The 26,382-nt window shown below is 41.8% G+C and overlaps 1 protein-coding gene across 1 annotated transcript in view; it reads left to right on the top strand.

The window, feature by feature from the left end:
* LOC146965738 (bone morphogenetic protein receptor type-2-like) overlaps positions 1–25,908 on the top strand; it is a 38,287-nt gene extending 12,379 nt beyond the window's left edge. Inside the window, exons 7-18 of the mRNA XM_085764666.1 lie at positions 1,377–1,607; positions 5,597–5,711; positions 8,764–8,924; positions 9,643–9,790; positions 11,432–11,568; positions 17,686–17,822; positions 18,598–18,851; positions 19,980–20,062; positions 20,665–20,760; positions 22,073–22,255; positions 23,398–24,346; positions 25,492–25,908. Coding sequence (XP_085620792.1) covers positions 1,377–1,607; positions 5,597–5,711; positions 8,764–8,924; positions 9,643–9,790; positions 11,432–11,568; positions 17,686–17,822; positions 18,598–18,851; positions 19,980–20,062; positions 20,665–20,760; positions 22,073–22,255; positions 23,398–24,346; positions 25,492–25,772 — 2,775 coding nt within the window. The 3' untranslated portion in view covers positions 25,773–25,908. The remainder of the gene's footprint in view (positions 1–1,376; positions 1,608–5,596; positions 5,712–8,763; positions 8,925–9,642; positions 9,791–11,431; positions 11,569–17,685; positions 17,823–18,597; positions 18,852–19,979; positions 20,063–20,664; positions 20,761–22,072; positions 22,256–23,397; positions 24,347–25,491) is intronic.
* Positions 25,909–26,382: the final 474 nt, after the last annotated feature.

Here is a 26,382-nt window from a genome sequence, read left to right on the forward strand (position 1 = left end):
GTGATTGACCAATCAGAATCGAGTATTCAAGAGAGCCGTGTTCTAAGGAACAATAATCGATCATTAAATTAAAGGGATAGTTCACCCAAAATTGAAATTTCCCTCATTATCTACTCCCCCTCATGTGGACTAAGGGCTGGGAGAAGTTTCAGAGTCCTCCGTGGCTTCTCTGAGTTACAGGGGGTCTCGGCGTAGCAGTGCATGTCCATATGGCGGTTGCTAATGGATACCAACTGTCTTCGTAACAAAAAGACACACCAAAAAACATCCAGATACCTCCATGCTGCTCGTCTGTAATGTCCCTCTGGTATTGAAGCCCCGAAATGCGAAATTGTCCCGAAAAAAAGTTTAAATAAGTCAATGTTTTAAGCTTGTTTGTAGCGGAAGCTCACAGTGTTGCTCCAGCCGAATCTCGTGCGATTTGCGGAGCCGTGAACTGGGTGTCGATGCAAATCACGCGAGATTTGGACGGACCAGGAAGAGCAGTGCAGAGGAAATTTGAATTTTGGGTGAACTATCCCTTTAATCATCAACTATTCTGATAATCTAATAATCAGTTTGAGTCGTTTTATTAAAGAAAGAAAGTCCAGATTCTCTGATTCCAGCTTCTTCAATGTGAATATTTCTGGTTTCTTTGTTCCTTTATGACAATAAACTGAGTCTCTCTTTGGTTTGTGGACAAAACAAGACATTAGAGGACGATGTCGTCTGGTGGTTTGAGAAACACTGGTTGATGTTTTTAGACATTTTATTGACCAAACAACTAATAGATTAATGGTTTACATCATTGATAATGGAGATGATCGTTAGTTGCAGTCCTGCACTGCAAAAACTCTAAATCTTACCAAGAATATTTGTCTTATTTCTAGTCAAAACAAATCTCATTCTACTTAAAATAAGACTCATCACATTAAAAAGCAGCTTGTTTTTAGACACTTTACTTATTTCAATCATATTTTCTAGTCAAAACTAATCTCATTATACCAAAAATATGTATATTTATACATATACATACATAGTTATACATAAAAAGTAGCTTGTTTTTAGACACTTTTTACTTCTTTCAAGCAGATTTTCACTTGAAATAAGTAGAAAAATCTGATAGTGGAGCAAGTTTTTCTTTCTTATTACAAACACAAAAAACTTGCTTTCACTGGCAGATTTTTCTACTTATTTCAAGTGAAAATTAGTTTGAAACAAGTGAAAATGATCTAAAAACAAGTTAATTTTTAGGTGATGAGTCTTATTTAAAGTGGAAAGAGTTTAGTTTTGACTAGAAATGAGACATTTTGACAAGAAATAAGACAAATATTCTTGGAAATTAGATCCACTAATGAAAACTCTCCTGTCCTGTTCTGTCCTCTCCTCTCTGGCAGCTGATTGGTCGAGGCCGCTACGGCGCCGTGTACCGCGGCCGTCTGAACGAGCGCTGCGTGGCCGTGAAGCTCTTCAGCTCGGCCAACCGGCACAACTTCTCCACCGAGCGCTCCATCTACGGATTACCTCTAATGCAGCACCACAACATCTGCTGCTTCCTGTCGGCCCACGAGCGCACGGCCGCCGACGGACACGCTGAGTTCATCATCCTGATGGAGTTCTACCCACACGTAGGACACACACACACACACACACACACACTGCTTTATTGGCATGACAGTGCTTATGTTGCCAAAGCATAGAACAATACTATAATATTAAAGGGATAGTTCACCCTAGAATGATATTTCGCTCATTATCTACTCACCCTCATGTTGACTAAGGGCTGGAAGAAGTTTCAGATTCCTCCGTGGCTTCTCTGAGTTACAGGGGGTCTCGGCGTAGCAGTGCATGTCCATATAACGGTTGCAAAGGGACACCAGAGCTCTTCGTAAAAAAACACACACAAAAAAACATCCAAATACCTCCATGATGCTCGTATGTAATGTCCGTCTTGTGCTGAAGCCCCAAATTGCATAATTGTCCCGAAAAAAATTAAATAAGTCTATATTTTAAGCTTGTTTGTAGCGGAAGCTTCTCGAAGCTCCTCTTCCTGGTCCGTCCAAATCTCGCGTGATTCGCAGTAACCGCACTGACGCCGGCGCAAATCACGCGAGATTTGGACGGACCAGGAAGAGGAGCTTCGAGAAGCTTCCGCTACAAACAAGCTTAAAATATAGACTTATTTAATTTTTTTCGGGACAATTACGCAATTTGGGGCTTCAGCACAAGACGGACATTACATACGAGCATCATGGAGGTATTTGGATGTTTTTTTGTGTGTGTTTTTTTACGAAGAGCTCTGGTGTCCCTTTGCAACCATTATATGGACATGCACTGCTACGCCGAGACCCCCTGTAACTCAGAGAAGCCACGGAGGAATCTGAAACTTCTCCCAGCCCTTAGTCAACATGAGGGGGAGGAGATAATGAGCGAAATATCATTCTAGGGTGAACTATCCCTTTAATACAGATAAACAGATGAATAAGTGACAGTCAATGGCAGAACATAAACAATCACAATGAAATATAAACAACTTAAAGGGATAGTTCAACATTTTGGCAAATTGTTCCCATTGTCATAATCCCTATAGTCATAGTGTGATGTGGCTCAGCAGTGACTCCTAGTTTTATTTTGAAAAGTGCTCTTTTATTTTGTAATTCTTTGCCATTCTATTGTTTGCTAGTCACATGGGTGAGGCACAGGTCAGATCGGCCATCTTGGATAATGTTATGAATAGAAAATGTGCTCCAGAGCAGCATCGTACCTTTAATTGGGTTTGTCCACCATCGTTGAGCCTCGGAGAAGCTTTGTTTGTGAGTTTGTAATATATTATATTTGTATAATTCATAGTTTGTGCATATTGATTGCTTATTTCATATATTTTAATTAATGATAAAAATTCCTATTTCATTGTATGTAGCATGTAGCACTATATTTTAAGCTAACAGTGCAATTTAACTTTTTTCTGCCGTGAGCTGCTCAGAGCTACGCTACGGAGGCTCATTATGGGATTTCTTGGTTTCCCTCATCAAACTCATCAAATACACAATCCAACAACTCCACAACGCTCTGGTGGACAAGTTGTGAGCTGCACATTCACCACACTATGAGATAATAACACAACGTTACCACACAGAGTTGTTTTAGAGGGAAATACAGAGACTGTTGATGAAAAACTGTCCCTGAAGGCAACACGCATCAGTGGTTTTGCATGTATTTACCTCTAAAACAACTCTGTGTGGTAACGTTGTGTTATTTTCTCATAGCGTGGTGAATGTGCAGCTCACAACTTGTCCACCAGAGCGTTGTGGAGTTGTTGGGTTGTGTATTTGATGAGTTTGATGAGGGAAACCAAGAAATCCCATAATGAGCCTCCTCTGTAGCGTAGCTCTGAGCAGCTCACGGCTCTGCTCCGCCGTTCTAAAAACAGCTTGCACCGACAATTAAAGGTAACGAACCTACTGCTATGACTATAGGGATTATGGCTAATGGGCCAATTTGACAAAATGTTGAACTATCCCTTTAGCAATTGACAAGAGACACGGTGGCACAAAAAAAGGAAGAAAACATCCAGAAACACCCCCCTCCTCCTCCTCCTCCTCCTCCTCCATCAGTCCTGTTATTGTTCTGCAGGACGGCGCCTTCACTGCTGCTTCCTGTCTGGAGCCACTGACCACACACACACACACACACACACACACACACACACACACACACACACGCACACACACACACAGACTTAAAGACTAATCCATATCATCTCCATGAACAATCTCAGCTTCCTGTTTATACACACACACACACACACACACACATTCCTCTGTGATGATCATTACAGTAATTACAGCTCCACATCAGTCCTGACCAAGTTAGTGTGTGTGGTTGCCATGACAACAGCAGCTGTATTTCAGTATTTCAGTATTTTACTTTACATAACACACATGATACTTGTAGACAAAACAGAAAAGGAAGAAGGCTGATGTGTGAACACTGCAAAAACTCTACATCTCACCAAGAATATTTGTCTTATTTCTAGTCAAAATGTCAAAACAAATCTCATTCTACTTAAAATAAGACTCATCACATTAAAAGCAGCTTGTTTTTAGACACTTTTTACTTCTTTCAAGCAGATTTTCACTTGAAATAAGTAGAAAAAGTTTTTCTTTCTTATTACAAGCACAAAAAACTTGCTTTCACTGGCAGATTTTTCTACTTATTTCAAGTGAAAATGAGTTTGAAACAAGTGAAAATGATCTAAAAACAAGTTCATTTTTAGGTGATGAGTCTTATTTAAAGTGGAAAAAGATTCGTTTTGACTAGAAATGAGACATTTTGACAAGAAATAAGACAAATATTCTTGGAAAGATGTAGAGTTTTTGCATTGTAAAGCTTATGGCGGGAGCCTCCAACATGATGCTAATAACAAATACATATTTATACATATATCAAGTCATGAAGGAATACGAGACAAAACATACGTCACAGAATACACGTAGACAACGAGACAATACATAGTACCAAACAAAAACATAACATACAATCACAGGACAGATCATAACTCAACAATAAATACAATTCTTTTAAAAGAAATGTAAAACTATGGTTGAGAGACGGTCAGGTATGTGACCATCTGTTCTGAAACTGTAATGAATATATGATTGTATACTATACTGTAATATATTGTATTGTATACTGTACTTTATAAGTAGGCATAGTGCTGTTTTGTGTTTGTTTCTTTTTTTAATGCATTTTAATTATTGTAGTGCTCAAGTCACCAACTGCCCCAGAGACGACGGTTGAAAATTGGCCAACGTGGCTAAACCGGCATGTTTACAGAAATGTTTATTAATGTGCATTGTCTCTGTAGATTTAAACCAATACATTCACATTCAAATTCAAAATAGACACACAGACATCAGACAGACAGACCTGGATTACGGTGATATGAGTTAAGAATCTTTTCTTGAAGACTGAGATGGAACTGGCTGATTTCAGACTCTCATCCAGACCAGCGGCCCCCTGCTGGTGATACAGAGGCTGGTGCCTTTTAGACGTCTATTTCCTCCATTAATGAGATTCACATTTCTGGTGTTACACTGCAAAAACTCTTTCCAAGAATATTTGTCTTGTTTCTAGTCAAAACTAATCTACTACTCTATCTCTTCTACTTCAAATAAGACTCATCACATTAAAAAGTAGCTTGTTTTTAGACACTTTTTACTTCTTTCAAGCAGATTTTCACTTGAAATAAGTAGAAAAATCTGATAGTGGAACAAGTTTTTCTTTCTTATTACAAACACAAAAAACTTGCTTTCACTGGCAGATTTTTCTACTTATTTCAAGTGAAAATGAGTTTGAAACAAGTGAAAATGATCTAAAAACAAGTTAATATTTAGGTGATGAGTCTTATTTTAAGTGGAAAGAGATTAGTTTTGACTAGAAATGAGACATTTTGACAAGAAATAAGACAAATATTCTTGGAGAGATGTAGAGTTTTAGCAGCCGTGCACGGGGCTGCTGACTGGGATGAGGTTCAAATTATGGACAACTTAAATCATTGTTGCATTCTGATGGATGTTGAATTCTGTGTGTGTGTGTGTGTGTGTGTGTGTGTTAGGGCTGCCTGTCCCAGTTCCTGTCCCTCCACACCGTGGACTGGCCGACCTGCTGCAGGATGACACACGGAGTCACCAGAGCTCTGGCCTTCCTGCACACACCGCTGCTCCGGGGAGGTCAGTGTGTGTCTGTCTCTGTGTGTCTGTCTCTGTGTGTGTGTGTGTCTGTGTGTGTGTGTGTGTGTGTGTGTCTGTGTGTGTGTGTGTGTGTCTGTCTGTGTGTGTGCTCCCCCTGGTGGTGACACTGTGTGTGTGTGTGTTGATGTCACTGTACAGTCATCAGGCCGATCACACTGCAAAAACTCTACATCTTTCCAAGAATATTTGTCTTATTTCTTGTCAAAATGTCTCATTTCTAGTCAAAACTAATCTCTTTTCACTTTAAATAAGACTCATCACCTAAAAATTAACTTGTTTTTAGATCATTTTCACTTGTTTCAAACTCATTTTCACTTGAAATAAGTAGAAAAATCTGCCAGTGAAAGCAAGTTTTTTGTGCTTGTAATAAGAAAGAAAAACTTGCTCCACTATCAGATTTTTCTACTTATTTCAAGTGAAAATCTGCTTGAAAGAAGTAAAAAGTGTCTAAAAACAAGCTGCTTTTTATTTCATGAGTCTTATTTTAAGTAGAATGAGATTAGTTTTGACTAGAAATAAGACAAATATTCTTGGTAAGATGTAGAGTTTTTGCAGTGCAGTAGACGGGTTCTGTGCAGCGTCATGGCAGATGCGCGCGCAGACATTTCTCATTATTTACAAGCGGAGTCGAGCAGAAAACGAGAAGGACAAGGAGTTGTTGTGCTGTTAACTTCACAAACTGGCAAAAGGATGGATGGAAACTGTATAATAAACCGAGGGGATCTCATCCTGGCTTCAGGCCGTTGAAAGGGCGGATTGGGACCCGAAGGTCCTAAAGGCAGCGAGAGTCTGTACAGCACCGTGTCATAAAACTACAAGTAATATGAATTTAAAAAATGTGAAAAGTTTTGCACATACAAACTTTTATGCACACAAATGGTTGTTTGTGTACCACACTGGGCTTCTCTATGAGATAACTGTAGATGTCAGGCCAGTTGGACATGTCTGACATCCATTAGCCTGTTGTCCTCCTGGGTCCAAGAAACTTGTAATACAAAAAATGTTACATTTCATAGATACTTTCATTGTGTAAAGTTTCATTGTGATAGCAGTAAAGGAAAAAAAACAGCCCCATTGGGGTGTATTGTTGTCTGGCCTTATTGGCACAATAGACTTTATATACGGTAAATCAATGAGAATTAAACATGTTTCCCCAACTAGGATTTCTTAGGACTTTCAGTATGTTGTTCTAGACACCTCATAGAAATGATGGATGGTGAAAAACATTCTGTTACAATTAGTTCTATTTTTGGGTCCAAAATGAGCTAGATTGCCTGCACTACATTGGGCATTCTCTAATGCAGTGGTTCTCAACCTTTTGTACATCAAGGACCCCTAAATTGGCACAAATTAGACCACGGACCCCCATTGGACCAAATTTAGAAGTAAACACTAGAAATACACAAATATTTGTTCTCAGACTGAAGAACATTACTTTTTTATACTTTTAAATTAGGGCCAATGGTGTGAATTTTTGGAAATATTATAGAGAAATTTCTGGAAAAAAGTGGTCCAATTTCTCCAAAAACATTTAAACATTTCTAGGAAGAAGTGGTAAAAATTCTCAAAAAAAAGTAAAAAAGTAAAAAAAACAAAAAAATTTCTTTAAAAAAAAGTGGTAAAATTTCTCGTAAAAAAAAATGTTCTAAATAAAAAATTTCTAGAAAAAAGGGGGAAAATTTCTAAAACAAAAAAGTTTTAAAAAATCTAGAAAAAGTGGTAAATTTTCAAGAAATACATTGGGGACCCCCTTCAGATCTCTCAAGGACCCCTAGGGGTCCCCGGACCCCACGTTGAGAACCACGGCTCTAATGAATGTCTTGTCATCCCTTTTGCAGCAAAGCAAAAACAGCCCCATTGGGGTGTATTGTTGTCAGCACCATAGACTTTATACAGTAAATCAATCTTGGATTGATGAGAATTAAACATATTTCTCCAACTAGGATTTCTTAGGACTTTTAGTATGTTGTTCTGGACACCTCATAGAAATGATGGATGGTGAAAAACATTCTGTTACAATTAGTCTGTCAGAAAACACTATTTTGCCTGGACTAAGTAGTAGTAGTAGTGAAATGGCACTTGGATACCGCCCAAGCTGAGCAGGTACTCGAGTACTCAGATATCGGCTACAAACAATACCAGGGTTCTTACGGATCCTTAAAAAGTCTTAAAAGGCATTGAATTCATGAAAAAAGATGAAAAAAGAAAAAAGAAGAAAGGCATTGAATTCATTCATCTAAAAACAACAAGGCCTTAATTGACATTAAAATGTCTTAAATCAATTTTTCAAAAGTCTTAAAAATGTTAACACATGGTAAGTGGTATTTTATGGTTGTAATTAGTCTCAAATCTCAAAATAATTGGTAACATTCAGACATAGAGAAGTTAGTGGCGGCCGTCAACGCTAAATCTCTCACCGCCACCAGCTCCCGAGTCAGTGTTTTGTTTTGTTTTCTGACTTTTTCTGCATTTATTTTGAAAGGACAGCTGGAAAGAGACATTTATTTTGAAAGGACAGCTGGAAAGAGACACAATCCAATGTTCATGTAGCAGTCACTTTACCTTGGATCACATAGGAAAGTGGGTCAAATTGTCCCTAACCCCATGATGTAATTGATGTGGTGTTTTTTTTCCTTTTTTCTGCATTTGTGTTTATTATGAAGTCGGTCTTAAATTTAATTTCAAGTGGCTTTAAAAAAGTCTTAAAAAGTCTTAAATTTAACTTGGCTTAAGCTGTAGGAACCCTGGATACAGATCTACATTGATATCAGTTCAGTCTACAGCATAAACAGCAGATCTGTTGCCCCTGGTTACGTGAACACATAGTGTTGTTAGTACACAAGAAACCCGTCTATAATAGACCAGTTCCAGGCCGATGTGTGATGTGTGTGTGTTGCAGTGATGTGTGATGTGTGTGTGTGTTGCAGTGATGTGTGTGTGACCAGCTGTGTGTTGCAGTGATGTGTGTGTTGTCTGTCTCTGATCACTGAGTCTGATCAGGATCAATAACCCAGACCTCTCCGTCCCTCAGACCGGTCCAAACCGGCCGTGGCCCACAGAGACGTGACCAGCAGGAACGTGCTGGTCCGGGCCGACCTGTCCTGCGTCCTGGCCGACTTCGGCCTGTCCATGAGGCTGACGGGCAGCCGGCCCTGTCGCCACGGAGACGACGACACCATGGCCATCTCCGAGGTCAGCTGCTGGTCATGTTTGTTTTCTTCATATTGTAACAATGTTGGGTTGCTTTACTTTACTTTACTTTACTTTACGTTTGTTTTTTTCTCTGCTATTTAAAAATGTATTTACTACAATATATTTAAATAGTGGTAACCTTATTGGTTCGGTTGTTTTTTTCCCCTCTGGTTTAGTTTAGTTTAGTTTGTTCGTTTGCTTGTTTGTTTGTTTGTTAGTTGTTGTCTTATGTTTTACACTGCAAAAACTCTACATCTTTCCAAGAATATTTGTCTTATTTCTTGTCAAAATGTATCATTTCTAGTCAAAACTAAACTCTTTACACTTTAAATGATAAGACTCATCACTTAAAATGAACTTGTTTTTAGATCATTTTCACTTGTTTCAAACTAATTTTCACTTGAAATAAGTAGAAAAATCTGCCAGTGAAAGCAAGTTTTCCGCTATCAGATTTTTCTACTTATTTCAAGTGAAAATCTGCTTGAAAAAAGTAAAAAGTGTCTAAAAACAAGCTGCTTTTTAAATGTGATGAGTCTTATTTTAAGTATAATTAGATTTGTTTTGACTAGAAATTAGAAATTTTTACAAGAAATAAGACAAATATTCTTGGAAAGATTTTGAATTTTTGCAGTGTATATTGTAAGAATGCTGGGTAGCTTAATTTGGTATGTAGGACAGGTATTAATGTGTGTGTGTGTGTGTGTGTGTGTGTGTGTAGGTGGGGACGGTGCGCTACATGGCTCCAGAGGTTCTGGTCGGGGCTCTGAACCTCAGAGACTGTGAGTCGGCGCTGAAGCAGGTGGACGTCTACGCTCTGGGGCTGCTGTTCTGGGAGAGCTTCAGACGCTGCTCAGACCTCTTCCCAGGTCAGAACCACACGGCCCTGCTGCACGGTTAAAGGGACAACCAGGAGTTTTGTTAAAGCGAAGTGTTTCCACACTACATTAGGTTAGGTTAGTTTATTAGTCTCCACCAGGGAGAAATTTGTCGCGGAGACAGGGAACATGTTGCATACATAAAAACACATACAGTACAAAAAGAACATCAAGTTAAAAGACTGGTGGAGTAAACAGACCACTGGACAATCCTGCACATGCAGCAAGCCGACGTGAACGTCATTCACATGCATCCACACCGCTACACTAACTGTAATCATAAATATACATTCATATCAGCATCACATAACCTCAAACATACATTAATCCATTCACTCACATACTGTATGTCCATAGTTTGACTCATAATACATTCATTTCCATATACACATAGCCTATGTTCGTATACATATACAGAGACATCGCAATCATTTCCTGCTGTTGAGAAGCTTGGTTGATACAGGCACACAGGAATGTTTGTATTGTGCCTGCACAAGGGAAGCCTATATCTCTTTCCAGAGTTCAGGAGAGTATATTCACTGTTCAGCACATGAGAACTATCTGTTAAAATGGCATTAGCCTGTCTGATCGTCGCCTGCTCAAAAAGGTCCTGTGGATTTAGGGGGGGTGTTATACCCATAATCTTGCCAGCAGTTTTGACAAGGCTTGAGATTTCAGCTCTAGATTTAACAGTTAGATTACCAAACCAGCTGGTGATACCATAGCGGAGTATTGACTCAATTGCTGCTCTATAAAAAATTAGCATAATATTTTTGCAAACTCCAAATACTCTGAGCCTACGTAGGAAATGGAGACGTTGGTGAATTTTGGCACAAACATTGGCCACCTGTGTGCCCCAGCTCAAATCGTTGTCAACATGGACACCAAGGTACCTGAATGTTTTGACCTGCAGAATGTCCTGGCCATGGACGGCCACAGGGCTCTGGTCTCCCATTGATCTAGGATCCAACAACATCTCAACAGTTTTAGTTGTATTAATGAGCAGTGATTCATGCTTTTATTTCTACACGTTTGGACTGCAGCAGTTGACTTTATCTGGGAGTAAACCAGGTCCAAACTGCTGCTGCTCGGCATCAGCCCGATCCTCACTTCCTCCTTCCACCTCCTCTCTCTCATTGTTTGCTTAAATCATGAAATGGATCAGCTCCACAATACATTTCTGACCTTCTAAATGTCTCACCACCTCTGATCTGAGGTCAGCTGATCAGTTCCTCCTCGTTGTCTCCAAAAGTACTAGATTAAAAACAGGAGGCTTTTTCTGTGGAATGAGCTGATGTCCCCCATCAGCTCTTTTATGGCTCTTTCTTATTTTTTATACATTTATTCCTTTTCCTTTTATTTGATTCTTTTGAAATTCTTTTTATCTTTATTTTTAATCCTCATTACATGACATTGTTCTTAACCATTTTGTGCTCTATGTCTTGTATGTAAATCACTGTGCAGCACTTTGTTAAACGTCTATGTGTTGTTGTGTGTTATATGTTTGAGGGTAAAGTAACTAGTAACTAAACAGCGAGTCAACTGGTTTCTCCTTCTGATAACAGAGTAGAACTAGTGAAGGTTAGAGACGTCTTCACAGGTGTGTGTGTGTGTGTGTGTGTGTGTGTCCAGCTGACGGCGCTCCGGACTACGAGCTGGCGTTCCAGGCGGAGCTGGGAAACCACCCGAGCTTCGAGGAGATGCAGGTTCTGGTGGCCAGAGAGAAGCACAGACCGCGGTTCCCCGAGGCCTGGAAGGAGAACCAGCTGGTGAGGGTTTACCTGTCCATCATCTGACACCTGCACTGCTAAAACAAACATCTCACCAAGAATATCTGTCTCATTTCTAGTCAAAACTTATCTCATTCTACTCAAAATAGGACCCACCACATAAAAAGTAGCTTGTTTTTAGACACTTTTTACTTCTTTCAAGCAGATTTTCACTTGAAATAAGTAGAAAAATCTGATAGTGGAGCAAGTTTTTCTTTCTTATTACAAGCACAAAAAACTTGGAAATGGAAACATTGTCCATTGACCACAGCTGGTCACAGCGTCTGTAGCAGCTGCAACAGGACCGCTGTGGCCGTCTGAGAAATACATGATGAGGAATCATCTGTGTTTCATTGTGATAAGTTAAAGCTTCAGAAGCTTCAAACACACATAACACATAGATCCTGGATCCAATCGGTGAGGCACCACATCTTCGGCACCTATCTATTATGTGTATCTGGCCTTATAACATTTCAATTTCCCTTCATGAAGTTTTGTATTGATTTGGTAAAACTAGGTTGGAGTGCCCTCTAGTGGACAGGCCTAATAATAACACTGCAAAAACTCTACGGCCCAATTCCAATTCTATTTTTCATCCCTACCCCTAGCCCTACCCCTACCCCTAGCCCTTAGCCCTTGCCCTTGAAACGGAGCTACAAGGAGTAGGGTTGAAAGTCAACCCCTACGAATTGGGACACCACTTCAACAGTCACATACGTCATCAGTCGTCTCTGCTGGCTTTCACATAAGCAGACCTGACGAGCTTTTGCCACAAATCCTCTATTCAGAACCATGTTAACTTAATAAAATAAAATAAAATTTAATGAAGACTGATCGGTTCATTGTAAAACATTTATTTATTGATGTAAATGTGGTGATTTCTGTATGTAGGCTACAGATCCCCCAGGCAGTGCTGCTTCTGTGTCCAAAACACATGAAGCTTCGCTTTTAATTCAAACAAATTAATGCCACAATTGTTACATTTCATCAATGAGACCAGCATTTATCTCCTAAAAAGAATGAAACCAGCCGGTGGTAAACCTTTAAAAACCTGTGGGTAAGTTAATTAGCGATGGTTTTCTCCCCTGGGATGACGACGGAGGTTGGCCGGCTGACCAGCTCTCTGGACGGGTGGTGTCTCTGTGACGAGCCGTTGATCTGCTCCACAGGTGGAGCTTCACTTCTCCCAGAAACATCGGAGCAAACGTCTAAACAGCCTCATGTGGATGAACCCACCGCACATTGGGGATCTAAACAGCTACTTTCTCACATGAAAAAATATTAAAACTTAACAAAATGACGTAATAACAGCGCTACAGCCAGAAATAAAACAGCTGCCGGTTGCTGCAAGATGCATTCTGGGAAACTTGCCATAGCCCTCGGTCCGTAGTGTGCCCCTGAAAAATCTCTGTTTCGAGGGCGAGGTAGCCAGACCACTTCCCCCTAACCCTCGTCTGAACCAGAATCTGGACACCCCTACCACTTCACGTGAACGAGCTAAACGAAGGGTTAGGGCCATGGGCTAGGGCTAAGGGGGGAATTGGAATTCACCCGTCTTACCAAGAATATTTGTCTTATTTCTAGTCAAAACAAATCTCATTCTACTTAAAATAAGACTCATCACATTAAAAGTAGCTTGTTTTTAGACACTTTTTACTTCTTTAAAGCAAATTTTCACTTGAAATAAGTAGAAAAATCTGATAGTGGAGCAAGTTTTTCTTTCTTATATCAAGCACAAAAAACTTGCTTTCACTGGCAGATTTTTCTACTTATTTCAAGTGAAAATTAGTTTGAAACTAGAAAAAGCATTTCCAAGAATGGAAATGGTGTGACTGCTGACAGCAACTGAACGCTGTTGCAGAATTAGCAAATGCAAGCAGTGATCACCATACAAATGTTTGACCAAGGTCAGAATCGAACCCACAACCTCATGGTCATTAGACTTCCACTCTGCCTCTAGGCCACGGTGCACACACAGTTGCAGAGACTGTTGTCTGTTAATGATCTGCACACTGTCAACACCAAGAAAGCTTGAGAGTCAAGCTTGAATGACTTACAATGAACATTTATGTGAATTTCAGGCTGAGAGCAGCAGTTTCAACATGAAGCAAGTTATCAGAAGTCAACAGAGGACGACTGGGAAAATAATTCACTATAATTGTTGTTGAGGCAAGATTTGAACCAGCAACCTTCAGGTCTCCAGACCAGCAAGCTAACCACTAGGCTACAGACAGAGACAGTATGTAAGGGGTAAAGAAAACCTTTGATAAGAGGATCACTGGCTTCTGCTTAAAAAAAAAAGTAAGGAATCGAACCCATGACCTCATGATCAATAAACCTTTACTCTGCCACTTCGCCACAGAGAGCACAGACATAAGCATGTTGCCATTGTAATGTGATGATGTGCTGCAAACGGTGGCAGAAGCAATTAATGCGTCTCTTAACAAACACCTGTAACCAACTGGACTACAGACAGAGTTGTGGAGAACTCTCAGCATTGGGCTGAATGAGAGCAGAGAGCTCCCTGGCTGCATTTAAAAAATATTTTAAATTATTATCTAAGTCTCTTTGCATTTTTTGACCAGAATTTTAGCCAGAAGACAAGTGTGGCTACAAAACTGGAGAAAATAATTTGTCTAGAGTTTAATTTGCAGAAAAAGCTGTTGCAGAATTAGCAAATAGTGCAAGCTGTGATCACCATACAAATGTTTGACCAAGGTCAGAATCGAACCCACATCCTCATGGTCATTAGACTTCCACTCTGCCTCTAGGCCACGGTGCACACACAGTTGCAGAGACTGTTGTCTGTTAATGATCTGCACACTGTCAACATCAAGAAAGCTTGAGAGTCAAGCTTGAATGACTTAGAATGAAAATGTCTGTGAATTTCAGGCTGAGCACTAACCATATGGCCACAGAGAACCTGAGTTACAATGAGCTTTATACTATGAGGAATCAAAGACTGTCCAATGACAGCTGAATAATTGGAATCAAAAGTCAAGCAATGAAGTGAAAAGACTGAGGCAGGAATCGAACCCATGACCATATGATCACTAAACCTTTACTCTGCCTCTCGGCTACAGAGAGCACACTGCTTTCAAAACTGTTGTCATTCATTGTAATGTGATGATGTGCTGCAAACTGGTATGAGTAATCAAGGAGATAACAAACACCTGTAACCAATTGAAGGCGGTGGAGGAGAGCAGAATTCAACATAACATAACAAGAGTTCTTCCCTTGGATTCGAACTAGTGACCTTAGGGTTGGCAAGCAGTTACCCTAACCCCTACACTACAGTGGAGTTGTGAAGAAGAGAGGTTGAGACTTTGATGAATGTGAGATTTTTTGTGAAAAAGTTAAATATTTTAAAAAGTATAAATAGTTAAAAAGAGAAAAGTAATGCCGATAAAGTTCAAAAAAAGCTGCACGTTTTGATATATGAGTTGTTGAAATAGCACAAAGTATGAAGGACTAGAAGAAGACCGTAAAAAGGCGGAAGAAAATGGCCAAACAGAAGAACAATAGTGTGACTGCTTCAGCAGTCACACTAATTAAAAAGCACTTAACGGCAAGTTACAAAGTTGAGCTCCTTCTCCTGCTGATGTGAAAAAAATGCATTGAGCTGAATGGGAGCAGAGAGCTCCCTGGCTGCATTTAAAAAATATTTTAAATTATTATCTAAGTCTCTTTGCATTTTTGACCAGAATTTTAGCCAGAAGACAAGTGTGGCTACAAAACTGGAGAAAATAATTTGTCTAGAGTTTAATTTGTGGCCGTGCTGACAGTTTAGCCAGAAAAACTCTAGAATGTTTTTTTGCCTCTATCCACTCTGACACCACTCTGGCTCTGCTCGTTAGACGCAACACACACACATTATAAAGCTGAAAAAAATCAGAAAAAGTTAAATATTTGAAAAAGTATAAATAGTTAAAAAGAGAAAAGTAATGCCGATAAAGTTCAAAAAAAGCTGCACGTTTTGATATATGAATTGTTGAAATAGCACAAAGTATGAAGGACTAGAAGAAGACCGTAAAAAGGCGGAAGAAAATGGCCAAACAGAAGAACAATAGTGTGACTGCTTCAGCAGTCACACTAACAAGTGAAAATGATCTAAAAACTAGAAAAAGCATTTCCAAGAATGGAAATGGTGTGACTGCTGACAGCAACTGAACGCTGTTGCAGAATTAGCAAATAGCGCAAGCTGTGATCACCATACAAATGTTTGACCAAGGTCAGAATCGAACCCACATCCTCATGGTCATTAGACTTCCACTCTGCCTCTAGGCCACAGTGCACACACAGATGCAGAGACTGTTGTCTGTTAATGATCTGCACACTGTCAACATCAAGAAAGCTTGAGAGTCAAGCTTGAATGACTTAGAATGAAAATGTCTGTGAATTTCAGGCTGAGCACTAACCATATGGCCACAGAGAACCTGAGTTACAATGAGCTTTATACTATGAGGAATCAAAGACTGTCCAATGACAGCTGAATAATTGGAATGAAAAGTCAAGCAATGAAGTGAAAAGACTGAGGCAGGAATCGAACCCATGACCAAATGATCACTAAACCTTTACTCTGCCACTCGGCTACAGAGAGCACACTGCTTTCAAGACTGTTGTCATTCATTGTAATGTGATGATGTGCTGCAAACTGGTACGAGTAATCAAGGAGATAACAAACACCTGTAACCAATTGAAGGCGGGGGAGGAGAGCAGAATTCAACATAACATAACAAGAGTTCTTCCCTTGGATTCGAACCAGTGACCTTAGGGTTGGCAAACATCCACCCTAACCCCTACACTACAGTGGAGTTGTGAAGAAGAGAGGTTGAGACTTTGATGAATGTGAGATTTTTTGTGAAAAAGTTAAATATTTTAAAAAGTATAAATAGTTAAAAAGAGAAAAGTAATGCCGATAAAGTTCAAAAAAAGCTGCACGTTTTGATATATGAATTGTTGAAATAGCACAAAGTATGAAGGACTAGAAGAAGACCGTAAAAAGGCGGAAGAAAATGGCCAAACAGAAGAACAATAGTGTGACTGCTTCAGCAGTCACACTAACTAGAAAAAGCATTTCCAAGAATGGAAATGGTGTGACTGCTGATAGCAACTGAACGCTGTTGCAGAATTAGCAAATAGTGCAAGCAGTGATCACCATACAAATGTTTGACCAAGGTCAGACTCGAACCCGAACCCACAACCTCATGGTCATTAGACTTCCACTCTGCCTCTAGGCCACGGTGCACACACAGTTGCAGAGACTGTTGTCTGTTAATGATCTGCACACTGTCAACATCAAGAAAGCTTGAGAGTCAAGCTTGAATGACTTAGAATGAAAATTTCTGTGAATTTCAGGCTGAGCACTAACCATATGGCCACAGAGAACCTGAGTTACAATGAGCTTTATACTATGAGGAATCAAAGACTGTCCAATGACAGCTGAATAATTGGAATCAAAAGTCAAGCAATGAAGTGAAAAGACTGAGGCAGGAATCGAACCCATGACCATATGATCACTAAACCTTTACTCTGCCACTCGGCTACAGAGAGCACACTGCTTTCAAAACTGTTGTCATTCATTGTAATGTGATGATGTGCTGCAAACTGGTATGAGTAATCAAGGAGATAACAAACACCTGTAACCAATTGAAGGCGGGGAGGAGAGCAGAATTCAACATAACATAACAAGAGTTCTTCCCTTGGATTCGAACCAGTGACCTTAGGGTTGACAAGCATCCACCCTAACCCCTACACTACAGTGGAGTTGTGAAGAAGAGAGGTTGAGACTTTGATGAATGTGAGATTTTTTGTGAAAAAGTTAAATATTTGAAAATGTATAAATAGTTAAAAAGAGAAAAGTAATGCCGATAAAGTTCAAAAAAAGCTGCACGTTTTGATGCTGCTTCAGCAGTCACACTAACAAGTTAATTTTTATGTGATGAGTCTGATTTAAAGTGGAAAGAGATTAGTTTTGACTAGAAATGAGACAAATATTCTTGGAGAGATTTTGAGTTTTTGCAGTGTGATGGACCACAGTTCATGTTCTGTGTTGTTCATTGTGTGTGTGTGTGTGTGTGTGTGTGTGTGTGTGTGTGTGTGTGTGTGTGTGTGCAGGCGCTGCGCTCCCTGAAGGAGACCATCGAGGACTGCTGGGACCAGGACGCCGAGGCTCGACTCACCGCTCAGTGTGCAGAGGAGAGAGTGTGTGAACTCACTCTGCTGAGCACACACACCGCAATACACAACCACAGGTACACACACACACACACACACACACACACACACACACACACATATAACACACTGATTGACAGAGGAGAGGTTTGAATCGGTGAGGAGCCGCATCGTGTTCTGGGATCCGGCACCTATCTATCTATGTGCATCTGGCCTTATGACATTTCAATTTCCCTTCATGGAGTTTTGTATTGATTTGGTAAAACTAGGTTGGAGTGCCCTCTAGTGGACAGGCCTAATAATAACACTGCAAAAACTCTACATCTTACCAAGAATATTTGTCTTATTTCTAGTCAAAACAAATCTCATTCTACTTAAAATCAGACTCATCACATTAAAAGCAGCTTGTTTTTAGACACGTTTTACTTCTTTCAAGCAGATTTTCACTTTAAATAAGTAGAAAAATCTGATAGTGGAGCAAGTTTTTCTTTCTTATTACAAGCACAAAAAACCTGCTTTCACTGGCAGATTTTTCTACTTATTTCAAGTGAAAATTAGTTTGAAACAAGTGAAAATGATCTAAAAACAAGTTCATTTTTATGTGATGAGTCTTATTTAAAGTGGAAAGAGTTTAGTTTTGACTAGAAATGAGACATTTTGACAAGAAATAAGACAAATATTCTTGGAAAGATTTAGAGTTTTTGCAGTGAAGCTGGTATCGGTGTATATAATGTTATTAAAAAGACAAAACATTGAAAAATTAGAATATAATTAGAATATTTAACATAAGAAGCATTAGAAATGTAACTATGATTTGCGGGGAGGACTGACCTAACTCTCTCTGTCTCTCAGGAACTTGTCTCTGGGCGGCTGGTCTCCTCAGCTCGGCTCCGCCTCCTCCTACATCGACGACCTGCAGGTGGGCGTGGTCAAGAATCTCCAGGGAGACGGACACCACCCGGGCGCTGTCGTCAGGACGACGGCGAGCGGAGCCGACGGCGCCGAGAAGAACAGGAACTGCATCAACTACGAGCGGCAGCAGCAGGCGCAGAGTCGAGCTCGCTCGTCCAGCTCAGACAGCGGCGTCTCCGAGGCCGAGGTCAAAGGTCAGTCTCACTCTGGTGATGTGATGTCACCACACAGGTGAACACCAGGGATGTCTGATAATATCGACCCGATATCAGTATAAAGATGTAACACACTGCAAAAATTAAAATCTTACCAAGAATATTTGTCTTATTTCTAGTCAAAATAAATCTAATTATACTTAAAATAAAAAATATCACATTAAAAGCAGCTTGTTTTTAGACACTTTTTACTTTTTCAAGCAGATTTTCCACTTGAAATAAGTAGAAAAATCTGATAGTGGAGCAAGTTTTTCTTTCTTATTACAAACACAAAAAACTTACTTTCACTGGCAGATTTTTCTACTTATTTCAAGTGAAAATTAGTTTGAAACAAGTGAAAATGATCTAAAAACAAGTTAATTTTTAGGTGATGAGTCTTATTTTAAGTGAAAAGAGATTCGTTTTGACTAGAAATGAGACATTTTGACAAGAAATAAGACAAATATTCTTGGAAAGATTTTGAGTTTTTGCAGTGTTTAGACACACAGTAATAGTCCACGTGTTCTCACTACAGTTGGTTTATTTTGTGGCTTTTTGGCCTTTAATGGACAGGACAGTTGAGAGAGAGAGACAGGAAATGGGAGGCAGAGAGGGGGAATGACATGCAGGAAAGGGCCGCTCGGCGCGGGATTTGAACCGGGGCCGCCTGCAGTGAGGACTATAGCCTCAACACATGGGGCGGGTGCTTTACCAGCTGAGCTACACACCGGCCCTGACTACAGCTGTTCTGTTGTAAACAAACACACATGGCGATGGTGCTGCAACCAAACTACACAGCTGTCACATGATTGGCCGGTTGCCTGTCACTCTAGTGTCCAGTGATATAATCCTGTCCAGTCGTCGCCATGGCAGCACACGCTGTAGCGATGCGTGTGCTGCGGTGCAACGCACAACGTAATTTGTGTAGTGCATCCAGTGGAGCATCACAATAAAAGTAGGCATAGAGTAATTTGTTCAATCCTGACAGCACTAATGTTAATAGTTGAAAAGCTGCATATCGGTGTCGGTTCTTATCAGAAATGGGAAATGAAGGAGCTGGACAACATCAAATTTGCAATATGAGACATCCCTAATGGACACACAGGTAACTGTCCTCCCGTCCACCAGGTGGCGCCGTGTCCAGCTCTGTCCCCGTCTGCCTGCAGCTGACTGAGGAAGACCTGGAGGCCACCAAGCTGGACCCCCGAGAGGTCAGTCCACCAGGACCAGGTCCAACCGGGACTCAGTCCAACCAGGACCGGGTCCAACCATCAGTTGATTGTGTTGGTTAAACTCGACTGTGGTGTTTGTGTGTGAGAGTTTGTTGTGTAGCTGAAGTCTACACTGCAAAAACTCTACATCTTTCCAAGAATATTTGTCTTATTTCTTGTCAAAATGTCTCATTTCTAGTAAAAACTAATCTCTTTACACTTAAAATGAACTTGTTTTTAGATCATTTTCACTTGTTTCAAATTAATTTTCACTTGAAATAAGTAGAAAAATCTGCCAGTGAAAGCAAGTTTTTTGTGTTTGTAATAAGAAAGAAAAACTTGCTCCACTATCAGATTTTTCTACTTATTTCAAGTGAAAATCTGCTTGAAAGAAGTAAAAAGTATCTAAAAACAAGCTGCTTTTTATGTGATGAGTCTTATTTTAAGTAGAATGAGGTTTGTTTTGACTAGAAATAAGACAAATATTCTTGGTAAGATTTTGAGTTTTTGCAGTCTACGTCACCTTCATCCAGATGTTGAGTCCAGTGTCTCTGGTCTCCAGATGTTTGTTGACTCTATGATCTCCGTCTCCGTCTCCGCAGGTCGACAAGAACCTGAGGGAAAGTTCTGACGAGAACCTGATGGAGCATTCTCAGAAACGGTTCAGCTCCGAGCAGCAGCCGCTCCAGACCAACCAGGTGACCAGGCCCACGTCCTCCCTGACCTCAACCGTCTCTGTGTCTCTGTGGTTGTGTCCAAAACCACTCCCTCCTCCCTCCTCCCTACTCACTATATAGTTCCGACCGCAATAGTAACGGCCGGCGTAGTTACCATGGATACAACCATGGTAACGGCCGGTGTAGCATAGACCTACGGGTGTATAGGTACCAACATAAAAAGAGGAGTAAAGCAATTTATTAAGTAGTACTGTAATATATATATTTGAGCATCAAAGATGTTCAATCAAACCCACATAGTTTGAAACAACGTTCACAACAACGTGTCACAACTAAGCATAAAGTCCGCTAGCTTAATGCTAACGTATAATGTAAAACCTCATAGACGGGCTAACAGAAATTAGCCTCGCTATCCAGAGTCTGTGGTCAGTTTATAACACTTGTTAGGAAATTTGCTGACAACTCTGGCAGCTGGACACATTTATTGAGGCTGCTGCACTACTGCATTTATTTGGTAGCTACACCGGTCACTACTGCATTTATTTGGTAGCTACACCGGTCACTACTGCATTTATTTGGTAGCTACACCGGTCGCTACTGCATTTATTTGGTAGCTACACGCTACACCGGTCACTACTTCATTTATTTGGTAGCTACACCGGTCACTACTTCATTTATTTGGTAGCTACACCGGTCACTACTTCATTTATTTGGTAGCTACACCGGTCACTACTGCATTTATTTGGTAGCTACACCGGTCGCTACTTCATTTATTTGGTAGCTACACCGGTCACTACTTCATTTATTTGGTAGCTACACCGGTCACTACTGCATTTATTTGGTAGCTACACCGGTCGCTACTTCATTTATTTGGTAGCTACACCGGTCACTACTTCATTTATTTGGTAGCTACACCGGTCACTACTTCATTTATTTGGTAGCTACACCGGTCACTACTGCATTTATTTGGTAGCTACACCGGTCACTACTTCATTTATTTGGTAGCTACACCGGTCACTACTTCATTTATTTGGTAGCTACACCAGTCACTACTGCATTTATTTGGTAGCTACACCGGTCGCTCTGGGTCGCTGTGGTAACAGCCATCCGTGACCGCAATGCATGATGGGATATCTTGCTCTGGTTAGTGACCATCGGATGTTCACTGTATTTGGCGGTGAATTGTGGGATAGATTCAGTCACTAGATAGTGAACATTAATAATCACTAAACATTCAGACACCACTACAACAACTGGTCACTAGATAGAGAGGAGGGGGTAGGACACAGCCTGAGTCTCCTCCCTAACCTCTGGTCTCCTCCTGCTCCACCAGGTCAACGCTCCTCCATCTGAACCGGCTGCCGATGCTCCTCCACCCCCCTCCCCCCACCACCTGCCCAAACAGCAGAACCTGCCTCAGAGACCCACCAGCCTGCACCTCCTCCCCAAGCACAAGGACTCGCTCTCCAACTCCACCCGCCTCAAACTGGGGAAGCTCAAGTCCAACCACAGACAGGTAGGAGCTGGTCTGACCACGTCCACGACCACGTTGTTCCTCCGTGTTGTTTTCAGGTCTCACACCTTCAAGACTCTTCTTCAGATCAGCCAAACGTGTCCATGTGACGTAACATTAGACAAGACAAACGTAGCGTTGTCATGTCATTCTGGTCATCTGGTTGGATAGTAGGCTGTCATTCCAAATACATATTGAACATCTAATCAAAAAACTGAATAAGTATTTTAAACTATTTATTGCACTCTCCGCACTTTCTTTTTTTCTCTTTTCTTTCTTGGATATGTGTGCCATTGTTACTATTGTAGTGAATGTATTGTGTATGTATGTATTGCAAGTACAAAGCAGCTGTTACGACGCCACTTGCCCAAGACAAATTTCCCTTTCGGGACAAATAAAGTTTATTAGATTTGATTTGAAAAAGAAACTTGGTTTTCTCTTCAGGAATAAATCGTGTTTTTCTATTACCAACAGAAAGACAATAGTACAATCAACAATTATGCCACTTTGTATATGCATGTTTCCTCCTCCATTCTGAGGTCTCTTGATGCAGTGTTTCACAGTGCTTTACGTTTTATTACAAGCCTTGGGTTCTCCACCCATCACTGTGTCCTATATGAAAGAGTGGGTTGGTTGGAGAGCAACACTGCCTCTTGTTTATTTACAAAGCACTGATTGGGAAGCTCCCAACCTACTTAACATTTTTGTTACACTTCAGTCTACCAAGCCCCACCCGCTCTGCATCATTCATCAGACTAGATATTCCACGTGTAAATACTGAGGGAGGAAAGAAAGCTTTTAGCTTCTTTGTCCCCTACAAGTGGAATAAATTACTGAAAACTACTGAAACAGTTTATTCTAGTGGAGTCCTTCAGAAGTCTCTTAGACTTTGTCTTTTACACTGAATGTACTTGCCTTCCATGAAGCTGAGACCCTAAATGTATATGCTGTTCTCCTTGTGTCTGCTCAATGTATTTCTGATGCTGACACTTGTTGATCATAGTGTGTACGTTGTTTATAATTGTGTTGTTTTTTATCTCTGTAATCAGGGCGTCATTGAAAAAGAGAGCCTGCTCCCCTGAATAAATAAAGTTTGAAGTTTGAAATGAAATGAAATGAAAGAATTCTCCGTCTCTGTGTTTCAGGTGGAAACAGGCGTTGCTAAGATGAACACGGTAACGGTCGCCTCCGCTGTAGAGCCCCACATGGTAACCACGGTGACCAACAACACCAGCGCAAGAGCCGGTGACGCGACTGCGATCCGAGTCCAGTCGGTCGGTGGCGGCGGCAGCGGCGGCGGCGGCAGCGGCGGTGGCTGTAGCGCCGGCGTTCCCACCCTGGTGACCAACAGCGTGATGGGCGGCGGTCACACCAATCCGGCCGGACCGCAGCTGGAGGAGGAGGAGGCGGAGCAGCTGGAGGGGGGGGGCGGAGGAGCAGGAGGAGGAGGAGGGGGAGGGGGGGGAGGAAGAGGGGGAGGGGGGGGCAGCCACCTCAACCTGCTCAACTTCAGCCCCGATGAACACGAACCGCTGCTGAGGAGCGAGCAGCCGCCGGCCCAGAGCGAGCCGCCGGCCGGAAACCGAGGGTCCAACTCCAACAACAACAACAACAGGATGGCGACGGGGTCAAAGGTCAGAGACATTAGTCGTAAACCAGAACCAGAACCAGAGCCTCGCCCAGAGAAGCAGCGGTGCAGTGGATCCTCTGCTGCTCCTCAGGACGGAGCTGCAGGTCCAGATGAAGGTCCGTGTCTTCAGAAAGACCTTGTTGCAGAACCAGTGTTGCTCTCTGGACACTTGGTTCACTCCACCGCCTCTGCTGAGGTTTCAGGCTGCAGCGGTCCAGCCTCAGATCCAGAAGGTCTTCCTTGGAACGTCGAAGCTTCTTCTTCTGGAAAGGATCCAGCCTCAGAACACCCAGGTCCAGGTCCAGGTCCAGGTCCAGGTCCAGGAACCACAACGGTGCCAGAGGCCTCATCTCCAGAACCCGCCACGCTACGAGTCTCAGCCTTGAACCAGGTGGGACAGACCAGAGCCAGCAGGCCGGAGCGTCCCGCCTCTCTGGACCTGTCTTTGTCCTGCATGTCCTCCGGTAAGTCAAGATTAATACTTGTGTGGCAAGGTGAAGAGGGCCCGGGCGGGATTGAACCCACACCTCCCGGGTAAGAGTCATGCGCGCTTGCCAAAGGGAATGTCCCTTTGGGTGACTGGCAAGCGCGCATGACTCTTACCCGGGAGGTGTGGGTTCAATCCCTGCCCGGGCCCTCTTCACCTTGCCACATTCTGGCAGGATCCATGTAGCACTAGTGGTGGGTCCATGGATTCCTAATGTGTGGCAGCCTGCACGGAAGCACGAGGACGTGCTTGTGAAAGAGGGGGAGAGATGTGACAGTTGAGGTTCCTGTCACTATGCCTCCAATTGATCATGTGCCCTGGCTACTTGGCCAAGGGGATGTCCCTTTGGCCAAGTAGCCAGGGCAAGTGCGCGTGACTCTTACCCGGGAGGTGTGGGTTCAATCCCCGCCCGGGCCCTCTTCACCTTGCCACACTTGTCAGACTGTTCAGTTTCACATCTTCACACCAACCACCACGCTCTCCTGGCTAAATAAAGTCCATCAAGTCCAACAGTCAGCGATAAAAATACTGAAAGATACGGTAGGTGGTTTGCAGTCGCGGGGCAGGACGCAGAGAACAGTGATTTGAAATGACACAAATGCATTGGATAAATCCAAAGTAACTGTTTAGATTCCCAACATGTGGTCAGTTTATCCAAATAACACCTTTTTGGAAACTTTGGAAGGCGGTCTCGGCGGATGGTCGGAGCTTAAGCCCTGACTCAACATCTGTCGTGTTTTTTATTGTCCCCTTTGTATGTTGCTATGTCAGAATTTAAAAAGTAGCTCTTGTTTTTGTCCCAATGTGACCAGTTGGTACCTGGTTGGTACAGCCGTAGACTGCACAAAACTTATAAAGAGCTTTTTACTATCGGCAAATCACTTCCTGTCACCGTTCTGCAGCCACATGCAAACCACTTAAACTTCATACTAATAAGCTTTGCTTCTTCCATCCCCATTTCAAACAGTGTTTGTTGTTGTTAGTGTCTGTTGTTGTTGTTTTTTGTCCTGTTCGATATATGGTTATATGGTGTCTGGTTGTGACTTCATCTAATGTTGGTTTACTTTCTTTAAGGTGAGACATCCATCAGTTTCCTAACGTCCTCTCTCTTGTCTTTCTCAGATGACGTCTCCCTGACGGACGACGGCAGTCTGAGCGCTTCAGGAGAGAAAATAAAACGTCGAGTTAAAACGCCATACACCCTGAAGAAATGGCGTCCGGCCTCCTGGGTTGTTTCCACGGATACAGCTCTTGACCCAGACTTCGAGTTCAACCCCAGGGGCAGTAGAGGAGGAAACATCCCCAAGATAAACCAGTCCAAATCGAGCATCGCCGTCTTTCTGGTCGGCGGTGGCGCCACAGCGACCGCGACCTCCGAGCCTGACGGGATGACCTGCTTCTAAAACCTTAGTCTTCGTCTTTTCTTTTCTTCAATGAAAAAATCTTGTTTTTGTTTTTTTAGGCTACTTCTTTGTCTTCCTTCTCTTTCGTTGTGGAAAAGAGGTCGGACGTTCAGGCGACACCAGAGACACAGGAAACATCCACTGAGCCGGGGTTTGATCACATGTTCATGATCTACACATGTCATGATCCAGCTCAAGTGCTGCTATTGTTAACCCGTCTCTGTTATCAGTTGACCTCAGATTTCTAACTCGACTATGCCTACGTAGCTCATAATGTCCAGACATCCGGTCTAGTTTGGTTGGCGGTCAGGTGGAGGTGACGTTTGGCTCTTTATCTTCAGGTGTGGCTCTAGCTCTGTTGAAGTTGTTCCTGTACCTTCTGGCCTCTTATTGGTTGATGCTTGTTGAGTGAACACTGGTTCAGGTAGAACAGACTCATGGTTTTTGCATTGACCCTCTTTGAAAACTAGAAGGTGCGACTTGGAGACGTGTCCTGAGTGGGTTTGGAGATCTGAATGACCCAGAACCTCAGAATGTCGTATCGTTGTTGTTGTTGTCGTTGGTGGTGGTGAAGGAAGCTGCTGTCTTATTGTAGATGTTTGAGCTCCTG

This window comes from Trachurus japonicus, chromosome 21 (genome assembly GCF_045865225.1).
Source record: "Trachurus japonicus isolate A0001 chromosome 21, Traja_1.0".
NCBI lineage: Eukaryota > Metazoa > Chordata > Actinopteri > Carangiformes > Carangidae > Trachurus > Trachurus japonicus.